The following is a 21,290-nucleotide window of genomic DNA, read 5'->3' as shown; positions in this document are numbered from 1 at the left end:
TTTCGACTACTTGGTGATCAATATAATAACTGTGTATTTATTTTCTCTTAATGTTTGAATAATATGTAATTACTACTTTGTCAAGTCTGTCAAAAAAAAGTTTTCTATTAAAAATTGCTTTATTTTTCAATATAATGTCTCAAGTTAAATACATTCATCCTAATTTTATGTAATATATATATCCAACGGCTTGCTTCAATTTATGGATCCTATTTGTGAGAGCTATCTCTCGTTTGATGAAAATCGTTTTCCATGGAAGTATTTTATTATATGTGAGTAATAATTAAGTCTTAAATCTAAAGGGTTACAAAAATTATTAAATTATATATCTGAATTTAATGATTTATTAGACATATGGCTAAAAGGTACGTGCTTTTCCTTAATTTTACTAATTATATTACATAGAACACTGTAACAATACTGGTGGTCAAGTGCGCGGGTAAATTCGGATTCTTATTCTTCATTCCTACCGTTCAACCATTTTTATTGTGTTTGAGTCTTTCAAGATCCGCTGATGTAATCAATCGCATAAGGTTGCATTCCATTTTTCAATAATATGTGGTGATGTAAATATCCCTCTATTTGTTATTAAATATTTTCCATTTTGTGAGTAAAGCCTTTGTCTTATTCAATCAATTGAAATACAGGGTCTGTAAAATATAAATGTTTTAAATTGGTATATTTTAAAAGTGAAACAATTTCATTCATTTGGAGAATTAAATTATTTCGCAGTTTTATACTTAATCCAATATCGATTTAATTTTGTTTATTTCTATAAGCGCGGAACTGAATTTGAACTCCTAGTACTAATTTATAACTCGTTCAGAGATATAGTCCCAAATATGTCTTTTAATGTAATAACTTCTGAATATAAAGAGGTTTTGTATTCATTCAAAATCAATGTTACTAAGTGAAAAATAAGAAGTTTTCCTGGAGATTTACGAAGCAAAAGGCTATAGTTTAATATAGCCTTTCTCATTTTATATGGTAATTGCTACATGAAAACTCTTGTCTTTTTTGTACACAATCTAGATATTTAATTTTTGTTTGTAAAGATGTAATGATTTGGTTTTGATCTATTGAAAATTTGCATATCTAAACCTAAATTTATAAGCAGTGGTCATCATTCAATGAAGTGAAAACAGTTACAGCAGTAGGCTTGTTTTGAGACATTCGAAAACTTATAAGCTCGTCTCGTATATGTCATTATATAACTTGAACTTGCATCGTAAAAGTTAACATGTTGGTTGCTGAAGTGGGTGCAAGAAGGTTCATCTTAACACGTTTCTTCATACATTTCTTCTAACCATCTTGACTGGAGTAACTGACGATCTTTAAAGCTAAGAAATTAAATGATTAAGTTTTAAGAATATTACTTAATTTTTAATTATATATATATATATATATATATATATATATATATATATATATATATATATATATATATATATATACAATATATATATATATATATATATATATATATATATTCTAGCTTAAGTAAGCACTTCATACATCATACAAGCTTTTGTCTTTCCAACTGCACACTACGGGCTTGTATAGGTATCCGCGATGAAGGCTTGCCATGTGAACGGCGGTTGGAGGAATGAAACTATGATGATAAAAGCACATGTGTTAAAATATATTCAATATAAAAAAATACTACAAATTAAAAATGGTGGGCATCGGCCTTGGACAATTGCAAAATCATGTCGTATATATCTTTCCCGCTAAAGCGGTCCACCCACGATTGGATCATTCCCACCATCGACGGTTCGTATTGTTTCAGCTGGACCTCACCATCCTCCACGGAGGTGTTGGCCTGTACAAATATTTTTCGCGGTTGTTTATTGGCCAACACAATGGATCTCCAGCTCAACCACGGTTCCTAGAACAAAGAAAATATCTAAAATAATTATTTACTCGTATAGGTTATTTGCAATAAGGGCGGCTCGATGTTGAAACAAGCTGTATTCGAGGTTTTTTATTTGAAATTAACGAACGAGGTTTTTTATTTGAAAGACTCATGTACGTTGTTATATATGGAATATATTAGGTGCTTGCATGTAATCTATTCGTTTTTTACACGACTATTGTACAACATAGAAAAAGCGTTGGGAACTATCAACTGTTTAGTATTTGACTACTTTTTACTATCGACTGTTTCAGTCGTTATTTTCGGTCTGACTGATTTTACTATCGACTATTTCGGTCACTTACTTTTAATCACTATTTTCGGTTCGACTGATTTGACTATTTTTCACTATCGACTGTTTCAGCCGTGTTGTTTCAGTTACTATTGTCGGACCTACTAGTTTCATCCGATTGATTTTTAACGTTTTGGCTTTGCGATCCTAGCCGCGACATTAAAAGTTAAGTGCGGAATTTATAACAATTCCTAAAAAGAACAATATTTTGATTGATGAATAATAAAATAACTTTGACTGCATTTGTGTTATCTTGGTAACTATTGGGTTTCTTTAATTGACGTTCGATTTTCTAAGTCTCTCCATGTTTGTTGAAGCCTTTTGAATGTTAAAACTTCTTCCATTCAAGTTTCAACGAATAATAATATTCTTAGTAATAAAATATTCCTTATTAACGATAAAATAATTATGATTGTGTTTAAAAAGGGTGGGATGGTTAAATAGTTGGTAAAGATTGATTGAGAAAATACGATACAAATATTTAGTGGTCATTACTTCATTCCTCTTTACAATCAAGCCAAATATATAAAATATAAAAATAATTTTACATCATTCAAAATTAAACTGTTATTTTGAAGGTAATGCAAAACAACAATTATCTCTTTCTTAAAGAACGTTCGAAAACAAATATGTACATCTCCGTCTCACTTATGGCAGGGCTGAAAAAAAAGTAAGCATATGTTGGAATAAAATAGAAATAAACCAAGTACTTTTATTATATTATGTAATTGATATTTTCCGAATATTAAAATGCGGTTAAATATATTTTGGATTATTATTTTAATTCTTTTATCATTCTGCCACCTGTCAATTTAAAATTATCGGTACGACACAGAGAACCACACAATTATCTTTATCGTTTACTCCCTCAAAATTAGTGCGGGATCTCGTGCCATTTATCTCCACCTGTTATCGTTGAATAGAAAAACAGCAGATGTTTGCATTTTACTGAAATAGTAATTACTATTTTTAGTCGCTAATTTTTTACTATCTACTAGAGAAAATTGACATGGTCATTTGGCATCAGTGAGTAGATAACAAACAAGAGCCTCAAGAGACGTCCCCAAAGGAACAGGTGTATACAACCGCCACGGTTGTTCCAAGATCGACCACCCTCCCTTATTTAAAAAACCTTATATTTAAGGCCGGCTTTACTTACCTCAACGGCAGAATAACGATTGTACATTTTCTCCGCCTCCTCGGCGTTCCCTGTGGATTTGTAGATCTGCAACTTCAACAGAAACTGACTGATGGCTTCCCGTCCCTTAGTTTTAATCGCCGACCGGTCAACGGTGATTAAAAGATCATTGGTTGCGGGCTGGGTGACCGTCACCACTCCCGCTTCGACTAAAACCCTGGATAGGACGTAACGAGCCTGGGCGTGAGCCTGCAGCCAACCACGGCAAGGGGCCCACTGCTCCAGACCGCGACCAGCACCAGCCCAAATTAGCGACATCCAGTTAACGTAGGTTACGTCATCAGCTTCGTCGCCTTCGAATCCGAAGATCTTCATCACTTCTGGCAACAGACTGAGGTATAGGCCTACGGCTTCGGCTCGACATTCTTCGTATGACGAACTCAGTGGTCCGAAACGTGTGTCATATGTATCCCCTGGTTCATAACAGGGCGATGGAGCCTGGCCTATATGAGAGTTCTTGTAGAATTATTGAGTTATTATAGCAATATTTTACTAACCAGTCAAGGGATCCAGAAGAGTTGATGGGTAATTTAGGCTACCGTCGGCTTCTTTTTTCAACAGTTTTCCAGAACCATGTCCCAGCAACTCATGCAATCCTACCTATATAACAAAAACTGTTAATTTCGGTTGAAAATAACCGTAGTATTTTTAACAAAACAGCGAATGCACGTCATCAAAATTTGTGAAATAATAAAACAAAAATAACGTTATAAAATATAATTTATATACATCTAATTGATAAAACGCAGAAGGATTTAAAGTACTGTTAATTAAACAGCCACAATAGTTTGTAGTGTACAGTTGTTTTATTATATTGACATTCTTCATTCACACCACCTATGAGCTAGAGTTCTAGGCGTGTTTTTATGAAGTGGTGTCCCATGGAGGCCTAATCTACCTAATTAACAATTGTATATCCAAGTAATCTATTTTACTTTCTTTAGAGAGCATAAACGGTCATGAGGAAAACATTCAACTTCAGGAATAAAGCCATGAATCTTTCCACCATGAACAATAACATATCTGCAAGGAATGATTAAATATTTTTTATGAGTAACAAAACCTAATAAAACGTTCTAACTTTTATCTTTTTCCATCAACTCTTATTGTTTCGCCTAAATACATAAATTCTGATACATAAATACTTAAACTTCCATTAGATCTCTTTGTGGGTTATCCCTACACCATTTAAATTCTGAAGTTTCCTGACAGTGTATGAAGGGATGACTTATATCCCTCAAAAAGCTGCGCACCCCTAAGTTTTCTATGGATACCTCCCAGATTAACAAATTTTTTAAAAAACAATTGCGGTAAATTATGATTATATCGAAAAAAGTATTCACTGGTTTTATACATTTCCTAATTTCTAATTTCTAATTTATAATATTAAATTAAGCTGCCACACGCTAAAAATATTTCTTATCAAATAGTAGCAACTTAATATTTAAGAGTATGAATACTTACCTTTCTAAGGCATTTTAGTGGTAAAAGGGATCTAGAGAGATTATATTGTTTCTGTTCCTAATTAGACACAATCAGTTTCTGACTCTGACTATTTAATGGCTTAGGCATTTTCAATTAGAGTAATTGCAAATATTAAATAGCAGTTTGAATTAATATTACAATACGACCGCAATGTCGACCAGTACCAACATAAATCGAATTTTATAGATTGATTCAGTTACATCATTCAGCATTCTGTCTCTTTTTAACTACAGTAATGTTAATTAATGAATTATTAAAATCAGAAAGAAAAATCTGTTCAGAATTTAAAAGGAATTTTACGTTTTTACAAACTTGGCACTACATTTGACATAATCTATGGCGTGCGTTGGCTGTTCTATTGGAAGAACTATATTTATTTTTTTTTATGAAACAACTGATGTAAACTTTTACCTGAACCTCGAATGCCTGAACTCTCCATTTCTGTAAAAGGTCAGCGTCTTTTTTCGACAAGAAGGGAGTGACAGACTGTTGATAACTAGCTGGGATAACGTTTCCCAACGAAACGTTCTTGAAGCCTTGCGTCTGGCGAATATCGTCATCTGAAATAGATGTATCATATTAGGCACTTGGATGTATCCTGGGCAAATTTTTACCTTAAAGGAGAATTTATAGGGAAATATTGATATATTATATATTACATAACTGAATGACTAAATAAGTAGTAATCAGAAGGTGCACTATAGATACGATAGTACGCTAGGTGGGTCAGAATTTTTATGGGCATTGTTTTAAAAGTATTCGCTTTGGTGTAGATGCGGATGGCTCTCCTGGACAAACCCATAATTTTTTGCGTTTGGAATTGTATTAGTATATACATTTATCAGTGCCATCAAAATTACCATTTTAAAATCTTAACTAAAACTGATAATTGAAATAAAACGAGGTACCTTCACCATAAAGTCATAAAAATAATTAAAGTTCAATTAAGCAACAAAAATAACAAAAATGCAATTTTAGGCATTCCATAATTAACGTCTGTATACACTGAAAAACTCAATAATACGAAATAGAAAACTGTTATTATATATAGTCATAATATGTCACAATGTCAATGTCTTTTACAATGGAACATTCCATACTTGTAAAAAATTGGCCAATATAAGTGGTACATTTTTAACTGGATACATGTTATTAGTAGCTTTTTTTACTACAGTTTAGTTAATATTTTGTAATTATAAAATCATTCACATTGCACTACACTCTTTGCTTACCAAGTGTATGAACAAGAATCATTAGTCATCAAAGGATGCATTAAGGTAAATTCAGTGTAACCTTAATATAACTAGCCTCAAAATAACGAATTTCTCGAAAATATACCTTTACGTTACGAATAAATTTATCAAAAACAACTTTATAACGATTTTTTTACTTATAACCTTTACATCGTATCGTATAAATTATTCTGACTTAATTCCACAATGTCTCATGTCTCGAAAGGTTCAGACCCGTTAAATTCTTCGTAAGAAAGTCACTGATGTTTGATGCTAAGTCATGTAAATAATGCTGTTTGTAATTGTAAAATTGCGAACCGGAAAAATCAGTAAGTAGACGAGAATCTTGCAAAGAAAAAAATGGAAATCGGCGGACTACATTGGCCGCATTGCCGGCTTGGTGGCGCAGTGGTAAGGGCGACAGGACGATCCTACTGTTGCATTAGTCGCGAGTTCGAATCCGGCTGTGGCATGGTCGTAAATGTATGCTTGTGATTGTCCTAGGAATGAGTGTAAAATCCGGCAAGGAATATGCTTATGCCAGTAACCAGGGTAAGCTTCTGTTGGGTAAGACCTTCTGCTCTTCTGGGATGATTTCTAAAGTTCTAAAGAGGACCGTGGTTCGGAGCCCACGTTAAGCTGTAGGTATAGTCACTAAAAAGCACAAATCCAAGAGGTTGACGTGACTAAAATCAATAGAACTTTACATTGGCCACAATTCTAAAGTTTCAAGAAAAAAAATCCAAAGAAAATGGATTGCGTGTAAATAGCAAAATATTGAAATTGTAAATGTAAATAAACGGACGTAGAAGAATGTGTCTTGGAATGGTTAAAACAGTGCCGAGACCAAAATGTGGAATTGAAAACATCTCAACAGTTTGCAGTAGAGTTGTTAGTAACGAGTGGATTCATAATTAAAAAAAAAAGAAACCAGAGTACTTTTCGAAAAATACATGGCCAAGTTGTCACAAGTGGAAAAGCAAATTTCGATTAAAAGTATTGCTAGGAACAAACTGTACTGGGACACAAACTTAAAACTACTCATTCACCATTGAAAAATATTGAAAGCCAGGAAGTGTCATTAATTTATGAACAGAGTACATGTCAAACAGCCTGGATGACTAAGGCTAGAAGTCTTGATAAGGGCATGAAGGAAAAGAGAACCTTTTTTATGTTTTTCGATAATTATGCTGAACGTGAAGACATTCCTAATCTAACAAACATAAAAATAAAGTAGTTGCCAGCAAACACCACCTCAAAATTTCAACCGCAATATCAATGCATTATTCAGAGCTTCAAACACCAAACGCCATCTACAATTGGCGTTTTACAAGCCATGCTACAATTGCCAAAGTTTGGAATCAAGTCAGTAAAAAAACAATCATAAACTGCTTCAAGAAAAGTGGATTCAAAGTTTCATGTGATGATGAAAATGAGGACCTGCCATATATAGAAAAAAAGGAATGTAACCAACTTTTATTTTGAGGTTTCTCTGATTTTTTAAAAGTATTTTGCATGGAAAATTAGCGTGGCGGCCATCATCTGTTTAATTGGTTGCCTAACGCCGTTAACTGTCCCTGCAAACTTATTTATGCCACACAAAATATGAATACTTATTCTGTGACGCCAAAAAGCAGAACCTTAGCTTCACTCAATTTGTGTTTCTAAGTCTAAATTGAATTTGTTGACAGACAGACTTACAATTAGGTATGTTGATGCCTGCAGGTATACCACTGCCAGCAAATGTCAGTACATCCAGGGATGTGAAGTCAGGTTTCAGAAACTTGTCCTTTTCAAAATCTTTACCCCATGGTAACAATTGCAGAAAGTTTTCTGCATTTGATACAAGTGTAAAAAACTTCTTTGACATTTCTTTGTTTACCTATAATGTAATCATAAAGAAAATGGTTAGTCACAAAACAAAAATATAGTTACAACATTACATACAGCAGCTACAAAACCTTCAAACTCTCCTCTTACACCTGCTGGATCTCTATAGGTCTCAATGAAACCTATGTAAGTCTCTACAATAGGACCCTTATCTTCTATCCAAAACCTGGAACCTTTAATCAATGTCACTTATTGCTGAAACAAAATTTCTTCTATTTTTTTTTACCTGCTTTATGGTCATCCAAAGATCCAGTACGAAATGATGATACATAACTCTTGAGCATCTGTTTCTCTACATCATTGTCTGCATATTTAACTGCTTCTTCCAAATAATCAGCAACCAAACCCATTAAGGGACCATAATCCCCATATGAAATCCTATATATTACACCATCCTCAACAAAATCCTCATTTGACCTTTTCTCCTTCGATGCTAGACGCACTTCATAAACCACCTTCCCATCTTCCTCATATTTGAACAGTCTGGAATTGTAACATTCAATTTGGCGTGTTTTCAACCAATTCTGTACCTTCTCTGTGTCTGCTTGGCTTACATTTTTTGAAAGATAGGTTGTTATTCCTGCAGGATTATATCTGAAATATGTACATTACAATATGCTAAATTGTATAATAACCTTTTGAATATTACCCTAAACATGTTTTGCCAGAACTTAGATCGTATATGGCATCCTTGTACTCATGCCATAATGGTTCAATATCAGCCCAAGCAGTGCTGGTTTTAAGTAGTTCCTCCAAGCGGCTTTTTTCAATGTTAGGGATGAATTTAGTATCTCCAAAACCCTAACAATTACCATACAGTACAATTTGTTTACTCCATTAGATAACTGACAAATTACTTTATAATTTCCTGCATTTCCAAATACCCCACCGGCATAGATAAGCAAGGCATAAAGTTCATCTGAAGTAAACCCCGCATTTGCTGCGTTTAAGCTGAATTCGTGGACATCTTGAGTGGAAAACAGGCGATGCAAGAGTACAAATATTGGTGCAGACTCAGGACTGGTCTGAAGGTAGACAAAAATAAATTCAAGCTGAAATATACTTTTAAAGACTGACCTGAAGGAATGTTATAAGACCTCCAGCCCAAGATGCTTGACTGATGTAATGGGCGTACAATTTTTGTAGTTTTGAAAGTCCTTTAAAAGCTGTTTCAATTTCCAGTTTAACAAATGGCTGATCTTGCGGGAGGACGTACTGGGATTTATCTACTGAATCTCCCATATTTTCTAATCAATTTAGAATCAAAGTAGTACGAAAAAGTAAGAAAAAACTTTAAACAATAATGACTATCTTTTTTATCAGTTTTTATAAAGTTAGGTTATAGGGTAAGGATGCTGAAAAATATCGATATATCGATATAGCTAATTAGATATTTTCTTCAAAAAATATGGTTATATTTGGTCGATATAACGATATATCGATATTTTAGTTGATCGATATTTTTTACGTCGCTATTATAGAGCAATTCAGAGACAACTCAATAGGTGACTCTGGAGAAAAATATCTTACTACTCGGTTACTAGATCGTATCATGATCGTCATTCAAGGAATTTAATGGAATGGTTTAATTACCCATTATAAACAGCAAGGAAAAAAATATCTAAATAAATATAGATAATGTATAGAAATTATTTATTTTACGATTTGTTCTAAACAAATTTTTAGATTGACTCCTTTATTGACATTTGAAAGTAAAATAAAAAAGTAAATTTAATATCTGGAACAGTTTTATGAAATAAAATAAGATACATATAATAAGTAATAAAAACTCTTAAAATATGTATATAGTATAATCACAATTACCTTTTTAGTATTAAATATATTCATATTGTTCCATTTGAAAATATTCACAAATTTTTTTTATGTATCTTTTCTGCCACTTACATAAAAAATGACATCTAAAGGCATTATAGAAATTAAATGAACTAATCAAATTCTTTCGCGGGTCTTACCAAGTGTACCTAACATTAAGTCCCAAAGTGATCTAGGTTATTGTTTCTATTTAATTTATGGTTGGGTTTTTAATGTGTCATTTAAGATGTAGGAAAATTTTGGTAATAATAAATGTTTTTTTTAATTTATATTTTAATGGAAATGTTTTTGTTTGATTATATTGCATAATTTAGGTGATTTTAAAATCATTGTTATATTGTATTTTATTAAATTACTATTGTACTAAAATCCCAAATTCTATAGTACAGCTAATTAACAGTGCTTTAGAATGAAAATCAAAATAACATGAAATTCCAATAAAGTCTAATACGCTATAATTCTATTTTTGGTTTATTTAATACGATTTTTATCATATAGCAACGTCAAATGGATAATCAAGGTATATGATAATATTGACATTTATTGTAATCCTGTTTGTTTTTTGTAATCCGATTAAGCCTAAGCAGTATTGACAAGTCATTGATGAATCGATTGTTTCTCTTAGTGATATTTCTTTGTTTAATTAAAAAAAAAACTAATTACTTTAATATTTTTTCTTTATAAGAAAAAGCAAAAATGAAAAATAAATAAGTTTCTCTAGTAAATGTCATAATTTTAACATGAATCATATTTCGTTCTCATAAATAACGGTATGGTTGCCAGTTCGTATTAAGATCTTTTAAATATAAATAATCAGGCGTTTTGACAAAATTATAGCGACTTTTGTACCACATCGAGAATTTCATAGTTTGTTTTGGTATTGAATTATATGACTTGACTTCTATTTTATTAAAATATAACAAAAATTATCACTGTTGAAAATATTGCGGTTGTCATTGTTTACTTGTCACAATCGACTGAAAACCGTCGAAACAGTCTATAGTTGTTAAGCAGCCGAACTAGTCGATAGCCAAAAAAGTAATCGGTTGACAATAGTAATTACTATAAGAGTCTAGTTCTGTAGAATGTTTTGATTGATTTGTTTGATTTTCGGTTCTGAATTTGGTTTGATTGCAATGTTGCCAGTTGTTGAAAATTATACGCGTGTTTGAAGAATATGATATAAATAGCTAAACTTCAATGTTACTTATTCAATTTTAGTGCCTTGGATTAACTATATGATAATGAGCTGTGATTCACATAAAAGATATCGAGTTATATGTATCTGTACTTTTACTTTCTCAGCGTCTACTATGCTTAAATATAAAAAAATCGTTATAAAATTGAATCCAATTTGCAAAATTAAAATAAAAATTGATTAGATAGGCATCTGGACGAAATGTCCACATATATTAGTTCAAATTAAGTGTTGCAATAGCTTTTTGACAATATTCGAGTCGATGATTTATCCATTATTGCCTACTATTTATGATCAAACTATGAACAGTACAAGAACAAATAAACTATAACCAATTTTTAACCTTATAAAACGGAGCATCTACCAACGTCAGGGTCAAATCCAAAATGTCTGTTGTACTACGTTGGATTCAACCTCTCGATCGCTTGTAAATGGCAACGTCGCATAATCAGACGGAAATTACCGAAGTTTTCCGAATACTACATTGGGATTCCCCAGAACTAGCCACTACTCTAATTATAATTATATCAGTCAGATGTAGGCTTTACTATTTGTATTAAAAATCCAAAATACAAACAGATATTAGGTTATGTAAATAGAATAGAACTAATTTAGCCAGTCTAGATACCTGTAGAAGAAGCATTTCTTTTTATGCACACTAGATTTTTAAATATACTTTTAAATGTAATTAGTACAGCCTCTTGTTGAGGGACAAAAATCTGTTAAAGAAAATAATCGTTCTGTAGGTCTTGATGGGCACAAATTTGTGCTGTATTGTATGAATATATTCTTTATATATGGATAGCGTTCAAAGATTGTAAGCATTTTGCTTGTATTGTTGGGAGACTGACTATCTCTTATTTAATTTTTGACGTGTGTCGTTAATAACTGACCGTGTCCGTAAAAGCAATAAAATCATCATCTTTACTGGTATCTACTGATCATATATAACCAACTATATATATATACATATATATATATATATATATATATATATATATATATATATATATATATATATATATATATATATATATATATACTTCCAACCAATGTCTATACATTGGTAGAATTGATCAGTTTGAAGTCCGAGCCGAGCCTAATAAATACAAAAATAATAATATAATTTTGTGACATATACAAAAAATTCAATTACCAACAAAACAAATATAAATTAATATGACTGTTTCGGTTCGGCATCGACTTCAAAGTAGTCAGTTGGTAGTAGTTAAAATAATATTGTAAATAGATAAATAGGTTTAGGTAGGTATTAAGCTAAATTGTGTGTGTATAGTAGAATATAAAATACGTGTAGTAGATAGGTTAAATAAGCTTTTGTTTAGTTTTATTTAGTTATACAACGATTATTATGTACATATTTTATTTTAAGACGGTGTTAAAAATCTATGTTTAATTATTTTTTACTTTTTAGTGAGTTCCTTATTTATCTTTTGCAGTCGGTTCAGTTTTTTGTTAAAAATATTTTATTCATATTTCTTTAGTGCTATCAATTTTATGGGCTCTGTTGCGACGTAATTAATTACATTTACATAAGTTTAAGAAAACTGTGTAGTTTTAGAATTAGGAATTCTTATTAGTATTATTACTATTTTGAACCTAATGGTTCAAGGCGGGCAGTACGTTGCGACGCAAATTTAATTATAGTCTATTCAAAATAGTAGTGACAACTGTCAAAATGTCGCAATGTTGTCGCAGCAACTCTCAGTTTTAGTACATTTTGGTTCTCATATATATAACATTTTAATATAAATAAAATAATTGAACAAATATTTTGTTAAATATAATTTATTTTAACATTATAGTACATCAAATGCATTTATTATTAAAGAACTTAAAACTACAATTAATTTTACAGCCTCAATGATTTATAGGTTAGAGTCGTTCTATATATATATATATATATATAGGGTTCTAGGCGCGTTTTTGTATGTAGTGGTATCTTCCGAAGGCCTAATCCACATAATTAACAATAGTATATCTGAGTAATGTATTTTACTTTCATTAGAGAGCATATTTATGTTTTACGCTTAGTTCTTGTTTTTTTCGATGCAATATTTCCTTGTAAAGTTACTACTTGTATACATCTTTCTTGATAAAACTACATTTAATCACTGCAATCTCCTTAATGCATTTGCCATATCTGCAAAACAGTTAGCGTTATTTCTCTCCTCATACATATTAACCAAACGTTCATGTATATTCTAAATAATAACAAACAATAACAAACAATAACAAACAATAACAAATAATAACAAACAATAACAAACAATAACAAACAATAACAAACAATAACAAACAGTAACAAACAGTAACAAACAATAACAAACAATAACAAACAATAACAAACAATAACAAATAATAATAAACAATAACAATAACAATAACAAACCTGCTCACTTTCTCACTCTATAATACAATTCCCTACAACTAACGTATATTAATTGTATACTGACGTTTAGTAGTTTCCTCTTTCTTCACCCTGTCTTGGCAATCATCAGCACTGAATCATAAACCAACATTCATAAGGTTTTATTCAATCATTCTCAATTTCAGAAACACTAATCAAGTGAATAACTAAGCTGTTTATTTTCAATTTATCAAAAACTTGCTCAAGATTCTAACATTTGCCAAATTCTTCTTCAATGTATCTGATCGAGCTCATACAAACTGAAGGTGTTATTTTCGACAATGCCTCTTTCCATAAATCTAGACAGTTCTGGTTTGAATATCCTCTTCGGCCTGAATATCTATTGTAACAATTCTTTGCAATACCCCGTATCAACTCATTTGGATTAAAAATGCAGTGATAGGGGGGAATACGTAATACTCTGTGGTCATAACATTCAGTAATCTGATCTACTATGTATCTTTTCTTAGGCTTATTTAAAAAAAACGAAATTACATAAAATGCAATTAAATATTTCATTTATATGTACCAAGTAACAATTTGAAATATTTCATTCTTGAACATGATTTCCTCGAAACTTATTTTATGTACGTTAATAGCCATTCCTTAATTTCAGCCTTCGTTGTTGAACCCCTTCGTGGGTTATCTTTACACCATTTAAATCTTATATTATCCAACAATGTATGAACGGATGTTCTACAACTCTCAAATAGCTGTATATCTTTTGGATTTTTATGGATACTTTCCAGACTAACAATGTTCTCTGAAATAAATGTATTAAATTATGTTTCGGTTGAAACAACTACTTACTGTTTTATACGTGTCGTATATTTGATTCCTGTTTCGCATAAACACAGTTTCTTTTTGGCGAATTTAAGGTTATATTGTTTTTTATTATTTGAGATATGTTAGTGACTGTGTCCATACTAATATACAGTAAGTTCAGTTCCAACCTTCGTAGGGTGAAGACGTATTTTCAATACGGTCCAAGCTATAAAAAGATACCTTTCTTTAAAAAAACCCAGTATTTTATTACGGTTATTTAATTGAGTGTTAAAAACGCATAACAGACGCGGCTATCCGTCTCTCAGTGGACCTAAAGTGTAGTGAATACGTGTTTACGTTACCAGACAAAAGGACTGCATCTCATTTTTATTAGTGTTTAAAATTATTTCATCTTATTTTACAACAGTCCTTTTGAAATTCATTTATAGTATTTATAGTAAAAAACTAGTGCTAAAATAACGTAAGTGGAAAATGAAGTGCGTGAAATAAACAATGTATTTATTTTATTTTTTTTATCCTCTGGAAGTAAATTAAATAAAATATTAAAAATTAAAAAATGGCAAACCATAGTGATTCAACCAAATCACCTGCACACTTTGATATAAGATTAGAACAAACAGCAATAACGCAAACTCCACCATCAGAATGGACTACAGTCATTAACAAAAAACGATTGAGAAGTCCAGAAGAAGAAATCGCAAGGAAACAAACAAGAATCAGTGACTATTGGTTGCAGAAACCGATAGAGACAAAAAACAGTTTTAGCAACCTGTCGGAAGAAATTGAAGAGAACATACAACCAAGCCCTGAAAAAGTTGTTCCCAAACCACCACCAATAACAGTCTATAAGGTAGGAATAATAAAAAACATCCATGACTTATTGAAAACCATTACTACGAACTACACAATTAAAACAGTGAGCTATGAAACAATTAAAATCCAATTGTTCGAAGCGGATCACTTTAAAGTTCTTATAAAAGAATTAGATGAAAGAAACACCCAATACCATACATTCAGGCCAAAATCCGAGAGAACATTTAAATTCGTATTAAAAGGATTACATCACGGGACGGACTTTAACACCATCAAGGTAGCACTAGCAGAAAAAGGCCACGAGGTCGTAAATATTCACAATATACGACATCACACGACAAAAAAACATCTGCCTATGTTTTATATAGACATAAAACCTAATGGAAATAATAAGGCGGTGTATGAAATCACCAAATTGGAAAATAATATTATTAAATGCGAACCACCACATATAAAGAGAATTATACCACAATGCACAAGGTGTCAAGCGCACGGGCACACAAAGACTTACTGTCGCAAATCATATAGATGCGTAAAATGTGCAGGAGAACATAAGACAGGAGATTGTACTCGTAAAGTTCGCGATGAAAAAGTGAAATGTGTTAACTGTAATGGAAATCATCCAGCGAACTACAAGGGTTGCGCAGTTCACAAGCAACTACAGCAGAAACTCTATCCTGCCTTAAGGGAAAAAAGGCATCAACAAAAACAATCCACTACTACCAATCTACCACTACCCACCAGAACAAGTCAACCAGACATAACTTATGCCCAAATAGTTGAAAATGGTTCAGCACAAAAACGAGAGACAATATCTCAACCTACTGAAACTAACAACATCTCAAGATTAGAAAATATGATGGCCAAACTAATGGATCAAATGAGTACGATGCTTGGTCTACTCACAACCGTCGTAAGCAAACTTGCCTAATGCCTGAAACCAATAGCTACAAAATCGCCGTCTGGAATGTCAATGGGCTCCAACAACACGCCAGGGAACTAAAAATGTTCGTAAATGAACAAAATATTGACGTTATGATGGTTTCCGAAACACACTTTACGGACAAGAATTATCTGAAAGTTCCTAAATATAAGCTTTATCATACAAATCACCCTGATGATAAAGCACATGGAGGTACAGCCATAATAATTCGAGATGATATAAAGCATTTCGAAAAAGAAAAATTCCGCAAAGACTACCTGCAAGCCACCAGTATAACCATAGAGGAAGCCCATGGACCATTAACAATTTCTGCGATTTATTGCCCACCCAAACATAACAACAAGGCAGAACAATTTCAAGAATTCTTCAGTACGCTAGGTAATAGATTTATAGCAGGAGGAGATTATAATGCAAAACATTTAATGTGGGGTTCAAGAATAATAACCTCAAAAGGTAGAGAACTGCTTAAAGCCATAAGGAAAGATAACTTACAACATATCTCTACTGGTGAACCAACATATTGGCCTTCAGACAGAAATAAAAAACCAGATACAATAGATTTCTGTATTACAAAAAATATTGATCCAAAAAAGTGTCAGGCAGAATCATGCTTCGACCTGTCTTCTGATCATTCACCAATAATAGTAACAATTTCTTCAAAAATTACCATCAAAGATAAACCCCCTTCTCTGTGCAATAATAGAACTAACTGGCCCTCATTTAGAGAAAACTTAGACCAAAGTATCTCTCTAAATTTACCGTTACAAACTGAAATGGATATAGAAATAGCAGCAATAAATCTTACAAAAAATATACAGGAGGCAGCATATTCCGCGACTCCCAACAGTGAAACATTTCCAAGAAAAAATACACAGATATCATGTACAATACAGAAAAAGATAGCAGAAAAAAGAAAGTTACGACGAAATTGGCAACAGCAAAGGACTGAAGAGAATAAAAGAAAATTTAATAGGGCCATAAAAGAGCTGAGAGATCTAATCCAAATTGAACAGAACCAAGGCATTCAAGAATACCTAGAAAACTTGACATCAACTGAGGCTACAGACTATTCGTTGTGGAAAGCAACAAAAAAGCTTAGGAGATCCCAGCAGCATAACCCACCTATTAAAACAAGCGAAAATAATTGGGCGAGAAGCAATAAAGAGAAGGCCGACATTTTCTCAAAACACTTAAAAAATGTTTTTAAACCTTTCCAGTCTCAGCTACATAAAGATGACGAAAATAAAATTACTAGCTTTCTAGATTCGCCATTTCAAATGGATTTACCGCACGAGAAATTAACGGTCAAAAAAGTTAAACATACAATAATGAGAGAGATTAATATTAAAAAAGCTCCTGGTTATGACTTAATTACTGGCAAAATTTTAAAAGAACTATCAGAAAAGGCTATAAAACTATTAACATATATATTTAATGCTATGCTACGAATTAATTACTTCCCTAGTATCTGGAAAGTAGCTAAAATATTAATGATACTTAAACCAGGAAAAATACCAGAAGATGTGACCTCCTACCGACCTATAAGTTTATTACCAATAATCTCGAAAGTTTTCGAGAAATTATACATAAAAAAACTAAACTATATAATAGAAAAAAGAAAAATTATTCCAGAACATCAGTTTGGCTTTCGCAATAAGCATGGGACCATAGAACAAGTGCATAGACTTGTAAACCAAATAAACGCTGACCTAAATGCCAAAAGATATTGTTCGGCTGCTTTCCTAGACATATCTCAGGCTTTTGACAAAGTATGGCATACGGGCTTGCAGGTTAAACTAAAGAAACTTCTCCCTCATCCGGACTATCAGCTACTAAAATCTTATCTCACTGACAGACATTTTATTGTAAATCAAGGCGATGAATATACCGAACTAAATCCCATTTATTCAGGAGTTCCGCAAGGTAGTGTACTGGGTCCAGTACTGTATCTTCTGTATACGGCTGATCTGCCCACCACAAAAATAACTACTGTGGCAACATATGCAGATGATACAGCAATCTTAGCATCCCATGAAGACCCAGTCACAGCATCAATAAACCTACAAACCCACCTGGAGCAAATACAATTATGGTTGAAGACATGGCGCATTAAAGCCAATGAATCAAAATCCACGCATATAACGTTTACCCTGCGTAGAAGAACATGTCCACCAGTAAATATCAATCATCGTCAACTCCCCCAAGCAGAGCATGTTAAATATCTTGGTATGCATTTAGATCGACGCCTAACCTGGAAGAAGCACATACTCTCTAAACGGAAACAACTAGGACTAAAATTATATCAAATGTATTGGCTCATTGGGCGCAAATCCAAGTTATCATTAGATAACAAGGTATTGCTGTATGAGTCTATACTCAAGCCCATTTGGACATATGGAATTCAGCTATGGGGTACCGCTAGCAAATCCAATATATCCATCATTCAACGGTTCCAAAATAAGGTGTTGCGTGCCATTGTTGATGCTCCGTACTATATTTCAAATAAAGTGATACAACGCGATATTCCTCTAGAACCTATAACGAGTGTAATCCAACGTGTTTGTGTGAAGTACTTCGAAAGAGTGTCAGTGCATCCCAATGTACTCGCTAATCAGCTAAATATGCGACGTGATAGTGAAGTGCGTAGACTAAAACGTTTAACACCACCTGATCTGATTACTGGACATATGTAGAGTTTAGAATAAGCATTAGAATAAGACTAATTAATTAAGATAATATTTTATACAGAAGATTGCTTAATGAAGTGATTTTCTACATGCCATGTATATATAATATAAACAGAAGAAATACTTATTGCCAATAGGGCAGATTGTGGACTCACGAAGAGTAATAAAAAAAAAAAAAAAAAAAAAAAACTAATATACAGTGCAGCTGCACAACGTAAAAAATATTTTCATTAAAAACCGGGGCCATTTCAAATTTATTAAAATAGAAAGTTAAAACAACGTTTGCCGGTTTATAACCCGTAATTATAATATTTTGAAGAATTTTCAGACGCTTGACAAACGGACAACTTTTGCAGGCTCATTCCGTTACATATTCTAACTTCTCTAACAGCATTCTATCTCTTTTTAAATAGAATAAAATGACAAGGATAATATTGTCTGACTGTAAAACGAATTTACAACTTTAGACAGACACATATTGACACTCGTGTCACTGCTAATTTGAATTGACTATATTTATATTTGGGGCAGTCGTGCAAATTTAAATTTACGTTAATTGTAGAATTCTTTCGGTTGTATAGTTAATGTGTCGAATTTATTAGACATTTAACTGATGTTCCTAATATTTATGACATGGGAAAAGAATTATGTCTTGATACAAAATATAACATCGTATTGTATTGAACATCTGGTGAAATTAGCCAACCAAAAAAGGTATCGAGTAAAGAGAACATACGTGTTTAACAAAGAGGAATCCCATCAGCTCGTTGTCGAGTGTTTCGGATAACGGGGGTTCACATACCAAGGCTAGACGAAACCTGTTAGAAGTTAGACCTGGTCGAGGATTCCTTATGGCCTCTTACCATAAATATCAAGAATTCCTTAAGAGTCCGAAACGCACATGTTTTATCAGCGTGAGAAATTCCTAGCTGGAAGAGTGTTTCCTACCCCGATATTCTCAGCAAATCGGAGTACAGAAAAAGGTTTCTTGGACCAGCCTTGTCCACCACCACCAAGAACCCGAGGGAGAAGCTTTAGCTATAAAACACTGTTCATCGACAACGAAAAGACGGAATCTGCATCGACAACGAGATAAAGACTTGAATTGAGAAGAAAAAAGTATTGAACTGATCGAAGAAACTATTGAATTAATTGAAGAAAGAGAAGTGTTAAAAGTATTAAGCATTGAAGTAATTTTGATAGAAGAATTGAGAGCAGTATGGTTAGAAGAATTGAAGAAAGTAATGTTAACTGCATCCAACAGCAACCAGTAGAATTCCTGTCAAACTATCCAAGCTCAGACCAGTTCTCAGTAAGCACATTCAATCTGAATCATAATCCGTTTCCCATAACGTATTGATTAATATATCTTTAAATTATCTCTCTCGCATCTCAACAGGCTCTATAGGATTCTATCTTCCAGTTTTGTCAATAATAGTAATTTTTAAAATTTTATCTTGAAAGTCATTATGGATTAGATAATTAAAATGCTGAAAATGTTTTTTAAAATATCTCTCAAATTAACTGCTAATTGATATAACTGATAATATGATGAATAACTGCCATATTATCATGACAAAATCTAAGAATTAAATCAAACATAGCTTTCTAAAAAAAATATTTCATTCTATAAAAAATAATGATTAATTCCTTAAACAGATATAATGAATTGGAAACTCAGCCAAAATATATTTGTTTAGGGAAATAAATCCCCTAAAAGTATCAATTACATTTCTAATTGTTCACTGTAAGAAATATTTTCTAATTATTTAAATCGATCCTAATTAACTCTTACTTTTTACACGTTAACTATAACATCTTTCGAACAGCTGAGTGATCCAAATTAATATTTTCACCACTATCACTTATGTCTTAATAAGAAATAGGTTGACTTTCTGTAAAAAAACAATACATACATGTAATAAGCATATAATAGATAGATAATTGTATATGTACCTGATAAAAACAATGTTGTATAGGCTTTTACTTTGGTGGTGGAATGCATGACGCATTCCTGATCTCGGAGACTTGCCCTGGAGTGACAAGTTGAACCGGGTTATGTGGGACTGCCTCTGGGATTACCAATTCCAACGGAACCATCGGTCGAAGTGGAGACCTAGGTACGTGACGTTATCCAGCCATAGAATCATTAAATAGAATCTTAAGTTGCAAGACGCGCAGTGTGTAAAACTTTTAATGGAAAATGATGGGCTGGGTTTTCAGGGGGTTCACTTCCAACCTTCAGACTTTGAACCACTTGACCACATGATCGAGCTGCTTCTGTAAATGTTCATCAATTGTAACTTCGAACCTGGTGGCCGTGAAGAAAGCAGTGTCGTCAGCGTAAAACGCGACGTCAATGTGCTCTTTTCTCGGCAGATCTGAAACAAAGAGGTTAAATAAGGCTGGGGCTAGCGGGGTACCTTGAGGTACGCCAGCATCGATTTTTTTTCGACTGGAAAGTGTTTTACTGATCTTGATAGAAATATTGCGGGCGACAGATACCCTGGGGTAGGACCGGTATTATCGTAATTGGTTTAACTACCGGTGTTCGTAGATGGGTAGGGATTCGATCAACTACTTTTCGTGG

General features: G+C 32.6%; 1 protein-coding gene across 2 annotated transcripts; it reads right to left on the bottom strand.

The window, feature by feature from the left end:
- Window positions 1–1,621: 1,621 nt before the first annotated feature.
- On the bottom strand, window positions 1,622–9,387 carry DppIII (dipeptidyl peptidase 3). 2 transcript variants are annotated; one of them, XM_076411932.1, is made up of 10 exons: window positions 9,090–9,387; window positions 8,870–9,037; window positions 8,662–8,813; window positions 8,239–8,606; window positions 8,070–8,185; window positions 7,824–8,004; window positions 5,302–5,450; window positions 3,903–4,005; window positions 3,367–3,848; window positions 1,622–1,888 (listed from the first exon to the last, which is right to left on the bottom strand). In XM_076411932.1, exons 1-10 carry the CDS (start codon window positions 9,252–9,254, stop codon window positions 1,670–1,672), a joined length of 2,103 nt encoding a protein of 700 aa, XP_076268047.1. In that variant the 5' UTR covers window positions 9,255–9,387; the 3' UTR covers window positions 1,622–1,669. The 2 variants fall into 2 exon arrangements, with proteins under 2 accessions (XP_076268047.1, XP_076268048.1); XM_076411933.1 differs by having other exon boundaries at window positions 8,870–9,043; window positions 9,096–9,254.
- Between the last annotated feature and the right edge of the window lie 11,903 nt (window positions 9,388–21,290).

This window comes from Rhynchophorus ferrugineus, unplaced genomic scaffold (genome assembly GCF_030347505.1).
Source record: "Rhynchophorus ferrugineus isolate W39M unplaced genomic scaffold, kcgeb_rfMv2 rfM8, whole genome shotgun sequence".
NCBI lineage: Eukaryota > Metazoa > Arthropoda > Insecta > Coleoptera > Curculionidae > Rhynchophorus > Rhynchophorus ferrugineus.
This window is presented reverse-complemented; position numbering and strand designations above follow the sequence as displayed.

Bases quoted from the DNA above. Each gene is read 5' to 3' on its own strand.
- DppIII (XM_076411932.1), bottom strand. From the start codon at position 9,254: ATGGGAGATTCAGTAGATAAATCCCAGTACGTCCTCCCGCAAGATCAG. The intron at 8,005-8,069 runs GTATGTAATGTT...ATTACATTATAG, and splicing joins TTGAAGGTTTTGTAGCTGCT to GTAAACAAAGAAATGTCAAA. The intron at 1,889-3,366 runs GTAAGTAAAGCC...TCTTTGTTCTAG, and splicing joins ATCGTTATTCTGCCGTTGAG to GAACCGTGGTTGAGCTGGAG.